The sequence below is a fragment of the Vanacampus margaritifer genome, chromosome 8 (assembly GCF_051991255.1).
Source record: "Vanacampus margaritifer isolate UIUO_Vmar chromosome 8, RoL_Vmar_1.0, whole genome shotgun sequence".
NCBI classification, from domain to species: Eukaryota; Metazoa; Chordata; class Actinopteri; order Syngnathiformes; family Syngnathidae; genus Vanacampus; species Vanacampus margaritifer.
Window position 1 is genome coordinate 10,466,910 of NC_135439.1, and position 17,797 is coordinate 10,484,706.

Below are 17,797 nucleotides of genomic sequence, written 5' to 3' on the forward strand. Positions count from 1 at the left end.
TTCAAATTCAACGATCGGGGCTGATCATGTCATTTTCAGATGATCAGTATTGTCTGAAAAAGATCGGATGTTTACATTTTCTTCATTTTTAAAGTCAATTTGAACTACTGCTCATTTACAGCCATAGGGTCACCTTAGGATTCCTTTATTAAAAAATTAATTAATAAATAATTGAGACAATTTGGATGTGGTCTGCTTTTTCCTTTCCTTACAGATGTATTGATCGGGACTCGCAGAAACTCAAAACCAAGCGACTTGGACCTTTACCCGGGTGCAAAAAAATGGCATTGAGACATTCGTATATGAAATGAATAAAATCACTTATTTTTTATTCCCTTAACACAGACAACAATAAAGATATGAATTAAAGGCAGACCACTTGAATGCTTTACAATACTTTACTGTGTACTATTTGTTTAACTTCATAACAGAGAGAAAAATAGGCAAAATCAGCGGATTATTATTTTTGGGGTTGGGGAGCGTTCAACCAAGTTCACATGGGAAGTGGCTTATCAAACAATAGTGGGCAAAGAGTCGGCTGTTGGTCTTGGCGCCGGTGCGCTAGTATTTTATTTTTTCTATTCTTAACAAGCTGACAATGTGCAAGTCTGTCAACACTTCTTTGACTTTTCCATCTGTGGCACGTTGCCCAAGTTCATTCCTTCCAACTGAACACATGAAAGTTTTAATGGGATATTAATACCTGACAAGATTATGGAAATAACTAAAGTAGCTTGGCCCTGTTTTTAGAAGATGTTCACTCTCATAAATAGTGCGCTAGTTGGAAGCTGGTTTCAGCTTGTGACATGTGATTCTGGGAGGTTATTTACAGCCCCGGGATGGCATATGATGGATGGTGTCCAAACAGCACAGTGTCCATGCGCACGCTGGCAAAGAAACATGTCACACAGCTATAAATCAGGGCTTCCACCATACTGTGATGCATAAAGCCATACAGGAAGGATATATTAGGAAGTGCATATTGGATTTGCGATGTACATCCTTTTGGTATTTCTATGAGGTTTGTTGACATCTACCATCAACATAGAAAACAAGGTGGTCCATGCAACCGAAGACCAAGTGAAACCATATTCCTCTATGACGTAGTTAAGTGTTTTTTTTCGCTCTGGAGTGCACCTCCTTATGTGCCAGGAAGATCCTGAACTTTAACCTTATGGCATTCACTTAACATGAGTAAATGTCTACCAGATGGTACGACAAAAGAGAAATTAGCATGGCATTTAAAAATGAAATTTGCCTGCTTATGTCAGCCATATATTGACTCCACCTTGTCTCCTCAGGGATTGGTTATGCAACCCAGGTAGTGATTGCCTACGCTGCCGTGTCGTACATCGTCATCCAGGCTTGGGCTTTCTTCTATCTCTTCTCGTCTTTCAGTGCTGAGGTTCCGTGGGCCAGCTGCAGGAACTACTGGAACACAGGTAGAACACACCTGTCGTCACATGCGGGCTATGTGAAGAACTTTGTCAAAAAGTACTGTATAATGCCTGAAAATATATAATAATACTGTCTGTCTCTAATATGTTGACCAACCAAGTACATTATATGCGCTTTTGGTGTCTTATTATATTGCTCAAACAATTATCTGATTGTTTCCTTAGAACATTGTGTTGAATTCGACAAAAAAAATGCGTCATCCAATTGGACAGCAGCTGCAAATGCGACAACGCCTGCAACGGAATTCTGGGAGTAAGTCGATTTTGAATACCTATGTTGTCATCATTAGCAACCAGCAGCTTTTTGGGGGGGGGAATGATACATAGATTTCTTTGTAACTGCTAAAACTACATTTCCAAAAGTGCTTGTTTTTATTTCTCTAATTTTAGAAGATCGAGCATTATACTGCATTTAAAAATCTCAAACAGGAGTGCAGAACATTCACAAAGGGATTCTACCATCAAATTTAGACAAATATTTTAAAAAGTAATTATCAAGAAAAAAGTAAAAACCCCATTGATTGTGTAAAGTCTAGATGAAAGTGGACCAAGAATTGACCCTTGCGGAACTCCGCATGCTGGAAACTTTTTAACTGCTACAATTTAATGCAAAATACTCAGTTTAATTTGTCATTTTTAACGCAACTGATTCAAACACAATTATTATACTGTTGATGATTGTGTTTTTAGCATCTTGGGGAAAGATTGCACATTAAGAACATTGTTTCTGACTAAAAGGGAGCATCCTCTCACGACTCTAATGCTGGCAAATCCTTTTGTCTGAGAAGCAATCTTACATTGACTAAGGCCAAGTGGAGTGCGCCAGGGGCTGATCGAGAGATCAGTGTCCGTAATGCAGAATCATGAACACAAGGAGAAGCTTATTGTCGAGCTTGGGAACTTGCTTTGGCTGCTTCATTTCGAAAGAATCTCCCTCCTGAATGTAACCTCTCCTCCCACCTGTGCACTCGGTACTGGACACCAAAATACCACACACTTGTGCAAATAGCAATTCAGGGTCAGGAAAGGAAAAGTGTTGCAACGTTTGTTGTGTTGGACATTGCAGCACCCAAAGTCAACTAGCCACCGTAAAGACTAACAGTACATCTTAATAAAAAGAAATAAGTGAATAACAGAATAACTTACTTACTGTAAGATGATTTTTTTTTTGTACTAACTGAGAGCTCTTTAAGAAGACATACTGGTAATATAATTCCAGCAACTTATTTTTTTACTTTGGAGTGATGATACAGCATCATGGGCAAGTGGGAGTTTAGTATCTTGCTTAAGGACACTTCGACATGGTCACAAGGGTTGAGGATCAAACCCGCAACCCTTTCGGTTGGGCGACTCAACCAAATGAGCCATGATGCACTGATGGCGTCATGAGATGACGAATGTGCACATTGCAGTGTTTGCAACAGTGTATACAATGTGGTATATTCATCTGTGCCCAACCAGAAAGTTGCGGGTTCGATCCTCAGCTCTTATGACCAAGTCGAAGTGTCCTTGAGAACGATACTAAACTGAACTTGATACTGTGTCAATTGTTGGTGAATAAGAAGATAGTGTTAACGTGCTTTGAGCACCTTGAAGATAGAATAGTGCTATAAAAGTAAATTCATTTTGACTAACTGTTAAATAAGTATAACTTAACTCACTTGTGTTGCCTAAACAATAAATATCTTGTTTTTTTGCAGTCAAATCAAATACTCTTAATATTTACGTTGTTTGAATGATTTTATTAAACTTAAATGAATCAGTGCAATCCGTTTCCTCAAACCATTTAAGTTGAGTTGTCTACATATAGTTTTATCTTAAGACAGCATGAACTTAAGCATGACCTTTTTTCCCCATGAGTCATGTTAAGGATTTCTCAATAGATAATGTGCACATGACTTGTCTGTCTCACACAAAAATGAAATGCTTCTAACAATTTCATTCGACGTTGCAAAACTGCATACACACCAATGAAAGTGTAGCCAAGCCGCATTATAGAATACAATATTGTGACTAACGTTGTTGGGCACACTGAGACAGCCCTGTTGTGTTACTGGGAAACGAATCATCCATCTTCCTGTCGTCACTTCAGTATCTTGCATTTTAGAAGCATTAACAAACAAATAACTAAATAGCCTACACAAGTAAAGTGTTTTAATTCTGTCCCTATTTCATCTTTTCAAATCGATTATCCTAATGATTATTTCATCGAATAATCGAGAAATCGCCCCTAAAAAAAATTATAAATCATTTTTGTTGTTATTTTTATTTCTATTTATTATCACTAAGGTTGGACATAAATTGCATTGAGTGGATGTATAGGTACTCATAATGTATTACCTTCTGTATTATGTGTTATTAAGCGTCAACAAAATTAGCCCATGTTAAACAGTTAACAATCGTGATTAGCATTAGCGCGCTAGCAATTACCACTTCAGGTAAGAAAACAAACTACCAATTAGTTCACACATACATCAATATATCTACATTACACATGTAAAAGTGTCTTAAAAGTCACTTACAGATGATGCTTCAACATTATTCCATGATTAAGCAAGCGTAGAGCTAGCTGTTAGCTAAATGAGGTCAATAGTTCAGTTCCTGATCTGTTTTCTTCTGGGAACTTTTAGTGCATGACTACCCTCTACTGGTTAAGTGATGAACGCATAAAACCGAGTGGCAGGTAAAATTTTGGAATAACTAAAGCCCGAGAGCTTTTTAGGACGTTCATAACTATGACTTACTTTCCTGTGTTTTGGGGAAGCTCGATGTACTGTATTGTCTTCGAGTACCCCCCCCCCCCCAGCACTTAAATTAAGTGTTGTCAACTTTTGTTGACAGGTTGGCTGGAGGTCTTGTAGTCCTGAACAAAATAGTGATTTCCCAAGCTGTTTAAAAAAAAAAAAAAGGCTTATTTGTCTGAACTGAAATTACGGAAAGTCTTGACTTAATGTGCAGAACATGACATGTCACATATTTTTGACTGTGCCGGTTTGTGATGTTTGCGTTTCAAGGAGACGAGTTCTGGGTATATCCGCGGGGATAGAAGAGATTGGCAGCCTGAGGTGGGAACTGGCCTTGTGTCTCTTGTTGGCTTGGATTCTGTGCTACTTCTGTGTTTGGAAAGGAGTGAGATCCACTGGAAAGGTAACACTCTTTATTTTTGTATACCGCATGCACGCATATGAGTTTCAGAAGAAGCCACGTGATTACGTTCAGATCAGAAAGCTGACATAAAGGATAAAAGCAGTAAAGGCAAGTGGTGGTAATCCTCTAACATTGGGATACAACCAACCGTGGCCTAGTTATGTTCTGTATAAACAATTGGATTATTACTGTGCAAGGGTTTGACTTGAGCACAGTTTAGCCCTGATCCTTTTTTTTTTTTTATTAGATCTAGTGATTCTAATGTATTTTACGAATATTAACCCTCACGTGTCTCTTGTCGACAGGTAGTTTACTTTACAGCCACTTTCCCTTATTTAATGTTGGTTGTTCTGTTGGCTCGTGGACTCACTTTACCCGGTGCCATGGACGGCATAAGTTTCTACCTCTATCCTGACCCGTCAAAGTTGGTGGACCCTCAAGTAAGTAATAAAGCGCCAGGCCAAAATAAATAAATACCTAGATCAACTAAGTACCATGACGGGATTCCTGATCAGCTGCATAGGATAAATCCTGTATACTATCTTAAATTCACAGATTATTTTAAAATTGTTTTAACCAATGAAAAGTTAATATTTCATTCTTTGACATATGCACTCAGGTTTGGATGGATGCAGGTGCACAAGTCCTGTTCTCTTTTGGGATTTGTCAGGGAAGTTTGACAGCCCTTGGCAGTTACAACGAGTTTGATAATAACTGTTACAAGTAAGTTCCCATTTCCTGTTTTGGCTGGGCCACCATTTTCTTTCTGTTTAGCCTGTTCTGCTTCAACAATATTTTTATTCATAGCGTGTGAAGGTCCATGTTCTGTGTTGTTTATAAAAAAAAAGACCGGATGTGACCTTTCAAGGTCAATGCACTTCTAAATCCAGCTGCTCTGGATGCTGTTTAAACTGCTTCTTTTCCCTTCACAAGCCTTCATTGAGGAACTTGTTGAAGGACGTTTTGGGTTGATCCACACTTGACCTTGATAGATAGATAGATAGATAGATAGATAGATAGATAGATAGATAGATAGATAGATAGATAGATAGATAGATAGATAGATAGATAGATAGATAGATAGATAGATAGATAGATAGATAGATAGATAGATAGATAGATAGATAGATAGATAGATAGATAGATAGATAGATAGATAGATAGATAGATAGATAGATAGATAGATAGATAGATAGATAGATAGATAGATAGATAGATAGATAGATAGATAGATAGATAGATAGATAGATAGATAGATAGATAGATAGATAGATAGATAGATAGATAGATAGATAGATAGATAGATAGATAGATAGATAGATAGATAGATAGATAGATAGATAGATAGATAGATAGATAGATAGATAGATAGATAGATAGATAGATAGATAGATAGATAGATAGATAGATAGATAGATAGATAGATAGATAGATAGATAGATAGATAGATAGATAATCTACAGTGTGTTGTTAAGTAAGTTTGCAAGACTGAATCTAATATTTTTGTCTTTGTTTTCCTCTAAGGGACACATTTGTTCTATGTTTGGTGAATGGTGGCTCGAGCTTTGTGGCTGGCTTTGCTATCTTTTCAGTTTTAGGATTCATGTCCTACGAACAAGGATTGCCAATAACCGAAGTGGCTGCGTCTGGTAAGAATCCAAGTCTAACTCATGATTTATTTTTTTCATACAGAGTTATTAAAGCAATTTTTTGATGACTGGGACCTTGCTTGGGGTGCACCTGCATATCTTGTTTGGATAATGACTGTTATGTGTCTAAATACAGGACCTGGCCTGGCTTTTATAGCATATCCAAGGGCAGTAGCAATGATGCCGTTACCTCAGTTGTGGGCCATATGCTTCTTTATCATGGTTATCCTGCTGGGCGCTGATACGCAGGTCAGTTGAAAATGAGCTTGTGGAACTTGCGGTGGGTTTCTGGTTTGTGTTAACATGTCTTTCCTCTGGTAGTTTGTGAGCTTGGAGTGCCTGATGACCTCGGTGACAGATATGTTCCCGACTGTTTTCCGGAGGGCTTATCGGCGAGAACTGCTGCTGCTTTGTCTCTGCTCCGTTTGCTTCTTCCTTGGTCTTCTTCTCGTCACTGAGGTGAGAGCGCGGCTCTTTCCTTATCGCGTTGTTTTTGTTCTCAGTGTATTTAAGTTATCAAGCGATGGCACTGCGGCCCACTGATTTGTTTTAATGACTGCAAATGTACAGTATGTTGTGTCATGGTTTGTTGACACTATCTCCTTCCAGGGAGGCTTGTATTTCCTTCAGCTTTTCGACCATTATGTCTGTAGTGGCAACAACCTTCTCCTCCTTTCAGTGTGTCAGTCCATAGCAATTGGATGGATATATGGTAAGTTCTTGTGGCTGTTAGTCATCATGCGTTTTCATGTCTGTTATGTTAATACAGGATGGGAGTAGATATTCACAGGATGCAAACATTTCCCAAAAGTCTCACAACATCTAAACTCCAAATTAAGTTTGAACCATCCAAACACAATGTGGCAAATCATGTTTCATAAAAATAAAAGCATTACACTCCAGAACTAAGGCTGTATGTATTTTAAGACTTAAGGAATTTGTTCGAGAATAACATGCAGTTTTGTTTTTCAAATACAAATTAATTTAGAGCAGTGGTCCGCAAATTGTGGTACCACTAGTGGTAAGACAGCTCCCTCTAGTGTTGTGTGAAGCAATTGCTGATAGAAATGTTCAAATGTTTCAGTGGCTCAATATGACAAGCCCTATTAACTTGACTGGATATGTGTAGTAAATAGCTGTAATTTATTTTTGAAAAGTCAAAAAGAACATTTTAGATATACCTAACTAAATTCTTCGCATGCAATACAATAGAGGTGCATCTCTGCAACCTTATTGTAGTAAAATTCTGTAACGAGAAACACCTTGATTTGGACGAGTCACAATTATCATTTAAAAAAAAAAAAGAAAAAAAAGCAAACATTCAAAATGGATCTAAAACTACTCGTCAGAAAGACTTTGTTGATACCTTCAGTGTTAATTCCGGACAGTCAAACTTAGCTTTTGAATGTTCAATCATCTTGCCATAACTTAAAACCTTTTTATTCCAGCACATCTGTATTTATCTTTTCGGTTGCATACATTAGCATTTAATCTTATATAACAGTTTGGAAACATTTATTTAGGTACAATTTTTAACTTTGTGTGCACATTTTAAGTGAGACACTATTTATGTAGCATTTTATTTTCCACAGTGTAAAGTGCAGTGTTAATGATCAAACTGTGCATTATGTTACATTGGCTTACAGTAGTGCTAATTATACCTTGCAATACAACCTCTACATAATTTTTGATGGGTCCGTTTTGCTATTTTATATTAATGTTGGTCATTATGTTGGCGAGCTACTATTTTCTTTTCTTTTCTTTTTCTTTTTTAAGGCTGTACTCGGTGTAAACGGTTTGACAACCCTGGTTTAGGGGAACCAGGCACATTTGTTCGCTATGTCTCAGTCGAGACACAAGCGGCATTAGTGAGAGCTGTTATTTTTGGCACAGACTACGTCGCCTAAAAAAAAAAAAACGTCCCACGGCCAATCGGTTCGGATAGGAAAAGTACAGACTCTTGTATAAGAGTACTGTCGACCAGCCAATCAGTGCAACAGGTAGGCGGGCGCTGACGCCAAAAACAAACAAATAAAAAATGGTTACATACGGGTAACTTCTAATTAGCAGCCAATATGTTCAACAAAAACACGTAGAGGGGAGCGTCAAAATCCTTACCATCGAGAGAAACTTTACTTTTGCGCTTCTTTTTATGAAAAAGGGGTGTTGATTGGCAGCATCCGCGCTTTTCTCATCTGAGAACTCTGTTTACAAACCACCTACCTGACGCTGATTGGTCCGTAGTTATTTATTTTTTTTTTTTACCTCGTTTAAGGAAGTCTAGTTGTGTGGGGAGGGGGAGGTGTGATGTGTTAACGGGCGCTGGTAGTGGCAGTCATATTCGCACTCGTATCAATATTTGTATTTAGATTTAAAACCTTTATCCGGCGTCTGCCAGTTTAGTGTGCACCTGTGACATTGGGAGAAAAAAAAGGAGGGGCCTTGATTTAGTACTGTACTTTGGATGGGCCTGCTGCCCTCTTCTGGAAAACATTGAACAATGCATCTTATCAAATTGATTTATGATCTGGAGATGTGATTTACGCAGTTTAAAATGACATAAAACGTATGATACAGTCAAAATGTATTTGTTAAGGTACAAAAGATATCATTCTTATGAGTAGTTGTGAGAAAGTTTATCTTGTATTGTTTTGTTTTATTAATGTACAGTTAAAAAAAACAATTTCAATGAAGTTGGGACACTATAAGTAAATAACAAAATAATTTGAAAATAATTTTCAATGTTCAAAATTATTAACTTTATTTATCTGCAAATATTCACTAATTTTGAATTTGATGCCTTAATAATTTTCTAAAAAAACTGGGGCTTCTTTTAACAATATTCATTAATGTTTGGGAACTTAATTGTTCTTAATTGTTGAGATTTTAGGCGCAATTATTTCCCATTCTTGATTGATGTACAACTTCAGCTGCTTAACCGTGCGGGGTCTCCATTGTCGTAATTTTTGCATTCATTATTTTGAACATTAATATTTTGTTTTTTTTAGTGGATATGTTTCAATGTAGGTGGAAAAGGATTTGCAAATAATTGTACTTAGGTTTTTGTTTACGGTTTACACAATGTCCCAACTTCATTGGAATAAGGGTTTGTAATAACTTAGACCTTAATTTAATTAACTGTAATACTTAATTTGAAAAAAAAAAGTCATGGTTGTTAACTCGTGACTAGAAGAGGACATTAAGCCCCTTTACAGTGCACACATGGGCGTCTATCCAAGTATCACAGTCCCGCGGGTCTTACCCACTTCATCTGCCAAATATTTTGTCCTCTTTTGTTCTTCCCATCACTCCTGGCTAAGCTTATCCTAGCTTGAGGGGCCATTAGATTCCAAGGAGGACTTTGCGCCCTTTAGTTGACATGCATTCAGACTTTGTTCTACCTTTTTGTGAACAGGGATTTGTTAAAAACTCAACAGGGTTTTAAGGCTTGGAACTGAAATATATTTTGTTAGCTGCAAAACAACACAAACACACTCATCTGCTGCTTAGTTGAGTACATCTAATGAGATCCAGTGCTCCAATATTTTGCCTTTATCAAGATAACAAAGTTCATTTTCAAGTGACAATGTTTTTTTTTTTGTTCTTTTGCTGTGGCTGTACATTAGTCTGATGTGTCGTGTAATTAGAAGTTAGCAGTTTTTACTTTCCTGGGCTGTGATTATATTATGTAAACTGCAATAATAAAATCCAAACTAGTAGATTTCTCATTTCTCTCAAGCAGGTGTACCCATTTGCTTTAGTGACACATTTTGATGGGACATGAAATTGCATTTTAAAAAGTCTGAAATATGTTCACCTTTATGTAAAGCAGTGGTGTCCAAACTCGGTCCTCGGGGGCCGGTAGTCCCGCAGGTTTTGGATATTTCTCTCCTCCAACACAGCTGAAGCTCATCAGCAAGCTCTACTAAGCCTGATAACAATCCTGTTGATTGAAACAGGTGCGTTGGAGCAGGGAAACCTCCAAAACCTGCAGGACTACCGGCCCCCGAGGACCGAGTTTGGACACCACTGATGTAAAGTCTTATAAATTTGACCAATTTTCATTTTGTTTTTGATAAACAGGCGCAGATCGTCTCTATAACAACATCGAAGAGATGATAGGGTATCGTCCATGGCCAGTAATGAAGATTTGCTGGCTTTACATTACCCCTGCTGTTTGTATGGTGAGTGAAATCATGTGGAAGATGTGACTCATTTCTGCGACGACGACAACAATGAATTCAATGTATGGAAAATGCCTGAGCTTCACGCTCACGAATCCAATTCATGTCATATTTGTCTGGAGTTCTCTCACAAAGCTTCATTTTGTCGTTGTTCTTCTCTCAAGCTTGAAATGACATGCTTGAAATGACATGAGAAGAGGAACAAGGAAGAGGTGCATGAGAAGAAATTAAGGATTTAAACTTGGGTGGCGTGAGGAATTTGAGAAAGGTGCTGGTGTCAGTGCCAGGTGGGTTAGGATGAAGGGAGCAAAGGGAACACTGAGAGACATATTCATACTGTCTACTGTAAGTGGGTAAGACTCATATAACTCTTATGTAACACTATTTGTGGTACATTGTGGTAATTGTTGAAAATACAGACACACGGGAAATGCTAACCAACAAAGAATTGCCTTTAATGTGATGCCCAGCATGAGAGTGTGTGATGTTGGATTGAAATTCTTTCAACTTTATTTGTTCTTGTCCTGGATTTTTTTTAAAGACACTTGTACACCTCAGGCCATAACAACTCTTCGATTTGGAACAGCTTCTGAGTATTGCGTCAAAGTACATATTATGTGCTTTGTAGACTAATTGTGCTGATTTTAGTTCAATAGGCCATAGAATTTTGAGAGTAGACAATTTGATAAATAGTAAAATTCGATGTTAACGGAAAATTGCTATTTTTGTAGTTTAAATACAGACGGAGCAGTGATATTTGTTTTGTAGGTGTTACCCATATCTCCACACAAAAGGTCAAGATATGGCAGTCAAGTAACAATGAGCAATATAATGTGTTGATTGTATATATAGGACATTCATGATTACATTTACAGGAACGTTTCCAGCCCTCTGCCACGACTGAGGCCCACCTGATCACGACTGCAGTGATGGTGAAAGCACGCCAAATGTGTTACAGTTTTATGTGTGTGTGTTTTTTTTCTTTCTTGCTAGGGCACTTTCGTCTTCTCCTTGGTGAGGTACAAGCCTCTCAAATTCAACAAAACCTACGTCTACCCAACCTGGGCCTACGCTTTGGGCTGGTGCTTGGGACTGTTCTGCGTTCTGCTGGTGCCTCTGTGGATCCTCTTTAAAGTCACTCAGATGAAAGGCACAGTGTGGCAGGTATGCATTTGGTTGCATTTCATCTCAAATTTGGGCAAAAATGGTTTGAAATTCTTTCCTGTTCACAATGGTAAAATGTACAGGTCTCTGAAACAAATAGGGTTTCGTATATTAGGGTAAATTGAGTACAGGCGCTCCCCAACTTACGAACGAGTTACGTTCCGAGCGTTCGTTCGTAAGGTGAATTTGTTCGTAAGTTGCTTCAGCGCTATATTTTGTATTATAATTTATGTTTAAAGCCTATATAAGTATATTGAAGGTTTATATAAGTATGTTTAAGGCTTGTATAAGTAACCTGTATTGGTTTGTACTGAAAAAAAAACATTTAATAAAATGGAGAGAATACGTACAGTACTGTACTGTACTACGTATGTTAGAGAGAGAGAGCGAGAGACACACACAGTATGTACATGTACGTAATAAGATAAATAAAATGAAGTTTAACTTACTTTTGGAAGATGTACTCGATGCTTAAGGAGATGATGGAGGAGGAGGAAGAGGAGGATTTTATATCATGAGAGGGTCTTCGTCGTCGCTGGAATGCGCTTTAAAAGTTACTTCCTCCTTCATGGGGACAGGCGTTTCTTCCTCTTCCTCCTCGACACGTTGCTGAGCCTCCAATGCTGGGTGAGCTCTCACAGCGCCAAGCGTCGGTATTAGCGGCGGAAAGAAGCACTACTCGGAAAAAGGCGCGCATACAAAATCTAACTTACAGCATCTCTTTCCGAACATTTTTCGACATACTGTACGCGCAGACATGTTCGTATGTACCGTTGTTCGTAACTCGAATGTTCGTAAGTAGGGGAGCGTCTGTATAGTAGTAAATAAATGATATTTTTGGAGGGTCCGATTAAGGGAAATTGGATCACTTCCTTAAGCAATATGCTTCCTTATAGTCATGCAATACAACCAACCGTTCGAAAGCCTGTCACTGCCAATGTTAGCCTGGAATGAGCAGCACGCGGTGGTTGCCTTGGCAACATGCAGGCTTGCCAAAAATGACCCCACACTTCCCTGGTTTGGCACTGCCTCCACTGGTGACACAGGAATGATTAAAGCTCCACCAGGCCTTTTGTGGCCCAGCTGGACAACTAAACCAAAGAACCTGCACTCCTCTGGTCCCACTGCTGCACTGCGCCAGGAACAAAACAAAGCACCAAAACTCAAATGGGTTACTAGAAAAATAGCCCACCCTAAATTCCATTGAGTTATTTCAACCTCATGCACTTTGATTCTTTTCGACGTCCCTAACTTGCACTAATTTGTAGCATCGCATGCGTTTTTGAAAAGTTCCGTCGGTTCTATTTCATCATTAGCTCCTCTTCATTCCAATATAGCCTGCATTACGATCTTCGATCTCATCATGTGAATTTAATAATCATGTGAGTGACAAAGCTGACAGTGTAATTGCTGGGTTTTAAAATGTGCTGTACTAACAGAATTTTGTGCAACATGGTGATTGGCCAACTCGCAGCTGCAGGCAACTTCAACATGTACTTCATATTATCAGTCATCTGCTGTTGGCCATGTATGTATTACTCATGTATTTTTCAAATAGTTTTGAATCTGAAAAGGGAAAGGTATAAAGAGTAAATCTAGGATTGCATATGAATGCACTAAAGTGCTTTCACTGAGCTGAAATGCTGCCCAATTAAGTGGATTTGAGGATTATAATGCTGGTTAAAACAACAAGGTAACACATTGAACATTTATGCCCTCTAGTGGCAATGAGCAAAATTGATGCTTGGTGAGTATAGTTTGGTATTTGGCAAAGACAGTGTGGATGGCAAGTGGTTGGCATCACAGATCTGAGGTTTGGCGTTCAAATTTCAGCTCCGGGAATCCTGTGTGGAGTTTGCTGGGGTTTTGGTACTCCGGCTTCAAAAGCTCAAAGGTGCTCGAAAGCTACCTGTGTTTCAGTCCAAGAAAGCCTTGACAGAGTGTGAGAAACATGAGAAGGTGACGGGCCAGCACCTTTGAGTCTCAGCTGCCACTTGGTGCGAGAGACTGTGAGAAAACATAGCAGGAAAAAAAAGCAGAAACCCAACACCACACTACACTTTGGGCAAAGGATGCAGCCAAGGCCGCTAGGAACGTCATGTAAATGTATACAGTCTTATAGTCCAAAGCCCGGCAGCCACTTGGCACAATGCTTGGAAAAATCACCGTAGGACACTTAGCTAATAATGTGAGAAGTTGCAGGTGAGAGCTAGATCCCTACAGGCAAGTGGCTTGACAAAACATTCTGTGTTCCACCAATAATTTATACTGTCTGAAACTCAACTCAACTCACCATTGTTATCTCCATTAGTCAGATCCTGGTAGTTAAGTAATCATTTAGTTAACAAAATACGAAGAGCAATTTAATCATGGTAACGCTTCTGCAGCTGGGCGTTCCCTCAAAATCTGTAGACTAAGCATAAGCCAAGCTACCCGTAAACTGTCAAACTCGGCCCCCACCTCTCCTCAACCCTTGCACTCAACACCGGCACTCCACAAGGTTGTGTACTGAGTCCCCTTGATTTTCTTTGCACTTCAACTCATTACTCTAACACCAAGTTTGTGAATGACATCGCCATGGTTAGACTCATCTCGACTACAGTAAAGAGGGGGGTAGGGGGTAGGGGGACTACTAATATTTTGGACTTGTGAAAAGACAGAGTAGACCTGACCCCAGTTGGCAAAAACGTTGACTGCAATGACCGATTCCTATTCCATCCGAGGATATCTGCCTCTATGCTTTTGCTGATCTTGACACTTTGCACTTTTGTGGCTGTTTCTTGTCTTCACAGAATGTCAAACAACTTTGCCGTCCAGAAAACAAGCCCCACAACTCGGCAAAGCAACCTGAGCAATACCCACTGAACCCCAGCAAACCTCTGGCACCCGCTGCCAATGAGTACAAGGGAAGCGGTGGAGTTGAAATGGAGGTGCAAGTATGAGACCATGAACATTTTCAAGAAAGTTTTGCAAGCTGTGTGGGTTTTAAGTTCTTGTGCCACTAGACAAGACATCTCTTAACATGTCTCCATTTATTACTTAGTGGTTATTGCATCTAAATAGTTACGGTTCACTTAAATCATTTTCATGTGTCATTATGCCAATAAACAAACGGGAACATTTTCCTTCGCTAGGTGTCAGGGTAACGGGTGCTGCAGTAATGTTCTCATAAGAATTTTTCTTTTTTTATAAAGGAATTGTCCTAAAATTGAAGCACTAGATTATATTGTTACAATAGTTACTTTGTGGCATCAAAACTAAATCATTCAAGTAACACCCAAAATGTGTTTCTTGCTACTTAAATTTCACTTTGACAGATAACAAAATTCTTGTGAGAACAGACTCAACTCCCTAATGATTGTTTTGTTTTTCCAGCGCGTCATCACTGCCAATTTGTTCTGTTAGGGTGCAACTATTTGCACAGTTTGCATCGACCATATCAGTTGGCTGGGATTTTAATCCCTTAATTTACACATTTTCATATATGAAGTCAGATTTTTGGTACCAAAAACTTGTCTTAATGGACTCTATGCACGCACTAATTCCACGTTTGGGATACGTTTGCCTTGCTAACTTGTAGCGATGACAATGACAGCATCAAACTCTTCAAAGTGTACTCGCTGTCTGTTGGAATTACGCCAATTTACCGTAAATGACGTGTTACAGAACATTTCTTATTGTATTTTTAACTGCATCACTATCAGCAAAGTGATCAAAGCATCCTTATCTGATTCAATGAGACATTTTTTTCAGTTTCACATGCCGGTCCGTGTGTATATAGACTTGCACAGCTTCATCTTTGAGATGCTCGACTTTTTTATAGGCTACAAAAACAACCACAACTGTAACAAAGTGCTGTACAGAAAGAGTGAACATAAATAAGATAGAAAGCCTTTATCGTACCTGTATGGTGCAGGTGCAGTGAAATTAAGGTTATGAAAACAAAGAAGACAACCAATAATAAGAGTGACAAGCAGGCCAGGATGAGGATCATTGTTCCCACGGCTTGAGATTTTCTCGATCCCTGTGACGGGAGCCAAGCAGGCACTGAGCAGAAAGCGAGATGGAGCTTCAACAGTGGCCGATTAATTGTTACTATGATGAAATTGTCTCACCAAATGTATAAACTTTCCATCTTTTTTGTAATACGGACTTATTGGTAAACGTGTTCAAATAAAACGCTGAGTTGAAAAGCTGAACATAACGGCTGGTTTCAACAGATTTGACGACGACTTTTGATGACTTTTTCCACCAAATTTCCACCTTGGAAAGCACCAGCACAATTTGTCAGATAACAATTACAAACACAAAGTTAAAACTCTACGTAGCTCATCTGAGATGGACTGACGTGAAGTGGAAAAGTGTGCTGCGGTCTGACGAGTCCACATTTCAAATCGTTTTTTTTTTTGGGAACTTATGGACATAATGTCCTCTGAGCCAAAGAGGAAAAGCACAAAAATCCAGCATTTGCGATGGTATGGGGGTGTGTTAGTGCCTTTGGCATGGGTAACTTGCGGTCTGTGATCGCATTAATGCTGATGTTGACTATATTACAAAAGCCCATGTTATCACACTTTTTAAGTATGAGGTTATTTTCCCTCCAGATGGCGTCCTAGTAGCTTGAAACATGCGGAGACCGGAAACTCTCATCTTTCCCCTGGAAATGCTCAATGTGTTACCGTGCATATGGTCCATTGTCGAAACAAAAAATGTTAATAGCTTGTTGCATTAGAATCACTCAAATGTACAAATTTTGATTAAGAGCATAAATCCAATCCCTTAATTCTCCCCATCTCTCTGCCTTTCAAATGTTTACTGAATGAATATAGTGTTCATTTTTATTACTACCCTCAGCAATATAATTTTTCCTGTTACTGAATTCTTCTTAAAACATGCTTTTTATTTGGTTATTTTAACATTTACATTTTGTCTGTCCACTCTAAGATGTATGGTAACTGTGTTAGAAACCGTTTCTGTCCAATTACATACTTATTTACATATACATACAATGCATTTTATGTATGATTTGCTTTCACCTACTAAGTTTGAGAATACTAAAACCATTAAAATAATGTTGTGCACACAATAGAAAAGGTGTTGATTTAGAGGTTGCAGGGGCTCTGCAGTCCAAACCATCAGGCCAATCATTTGATCTTTTGTCCATAAAAATGTCTTACTCTAAATGCTGCATAACAAATACAATCAAAGACAAGATTACAGAGTGACCAGAGTGAAAGATGTTTTTGAAATGTAAGAATAAAATGTTAACAAAATGTGTGTATTTTGGAGATAAAAAAAAAAAAGAAGTGTAAACATCAAATATTGTGCAAGTCCCGACCTGTCGTATTGATATGACAGAAGGAAAGTCTTATAAACAACAGTCAAATCCTTTTCAACCTTTATTCAACCAAATGCACTGCAAAGACAAGATATTTAATGTTCTAACTGATGAAGATTGTTGTTTTTTTTGTAAATATTAAATCATTTTGAATCTGATGCTAGCTACATGTTACAAAAAAAAGCAATACAAGCCAGTAAAAGTTGAGAAATGTAAAAAAAAAAAAAAAAAAACTGTAGTACCTTCCACAGTTGCCAGGTGACAGGTGTCATGGTTGAGTATTAAAGGAGCATCACTTAAAGGCTTAGTTGTTCACAAGTAAGGCTGGGTGGGGCAAGGTTCATTTTGTGTCATGTCACGTTGCACATATACAACACGTCCGACTTTGAATGCCCGCTCCCTTCTATCCCTTAAACGGTACGACCATGCAAAAGCCATACACTGTATCAACAACACCCAGAAACGCCGGCCGGCTTCTCTCGGTCCGAGCTTTCATCTTGGCTGGAATGACGTGAATTGGAAAAGTGTGCTGCGGTCTGACGAGTCCACATTTGGTTCTGACAATCATGGAAGCCCTATCCTCAAGGCCAAAGAGCGGAAAAAAATGTTAGTTCAGCATTTGTGAAGGTATGAGGGTGTGGTAGCAACATATCCAAAGAGTATTTCCGCAAGGCAATGACAAGCCACATTCTGCTTGTTACGACAGTGTAGCTTCATAGTCAAAGAATGTGTACTACACTGACTTGCCAGCAGTCCTGACCTGTTTCCCATTGAAAATATGTGCCACATTATGAAGTTCGAAAAACGGTTACAGAGACCGCGGACAGTTGAGCGGCTGGTCGTACATGTAATTTTTCA

At 38.7% G+C, this 17,797-nt stretch overlaps 1 protein-coding gene and 1 long non-coding RNA gene across 4 annotated transcripts in view; one reads left to right on the forward strand and one right to left on the reverse strand.

Moving 5' to 3' along the window:
* Positions 1 to 16,874, forward strand: part of LOC144056989 (sodium- and chloride-dependent GABA transporter 2-like) — a 28,468-nt gene extending 11,594 nt beyond the window's left edge. For all 3 annotated transcript variants that reach the window (XM_077574169.1, XM_077574172.1, XM_077574168.1), the window contains 12 exons: positions 1,302 to 1,442; positions 1,623 to 1,710; positions 4,472 to 4,604; positions 4,910 to 5,044; positions 5,224 to 5,327; positions 6,129 to 6,253; positions 6,390 to 6,502; positions 6,575 to 6,712; positions 6,863 to 6,965; positions 10,337 to 10,437; positions 11,431 to 11,601; positions 14,394 to 16,874. In XM_077574169.1, the coding sequence (XP_077430295.1) occupies positions 1,302 to 1,442; positions 1,623 to 1,710; positions 4,472 to 4,604; positions 4,910 to 5,044; positions 5,224 to 5,327; positions 6,129 to 6,253; positions 6,390 to 6,502; positions 6,575 to 6,712; positions 6,863 to 6,965; positions 10,337 to 10,437; positions 11,431 to 11,601; positions 14,394 to 14,543 (1,502 nt within the window). In that variant the 3' untranslated portion in view covers positions 14,544 to 16,874. The remainder of the gene's footprint in view (positions 1 to 1,301; positions 1,443 to 1,622; positions 1,711 to 4,471; positions 4,605 to 4,909; positions 5,045 to 5,223; positions 5,328 to 6,128; positions 6,254 to 6,389; positions 6,503 to 6,574; positions 6,713 to 6,862; positions 6,966 to 10,336; positions 10,438 to 11,430; positions 11,602 to 14,393) is intronic.
* Positions 540 to 10,135, reverse strand: LOC144056991 (uncharacterized). Its single transcript, XR_013295148.1, has 2 exons — positions 10,071 to 10,135; positions 540 to 1,431 (listed from the first exon to the last, which is right to left on the reverse strand). It is a non-coding gene; the product is annotated as an uncharacterized LOC144056991 (long non-coding RNA).
* Positions 16,875 to 17,797: the final 923 nt, after the last annotated feature.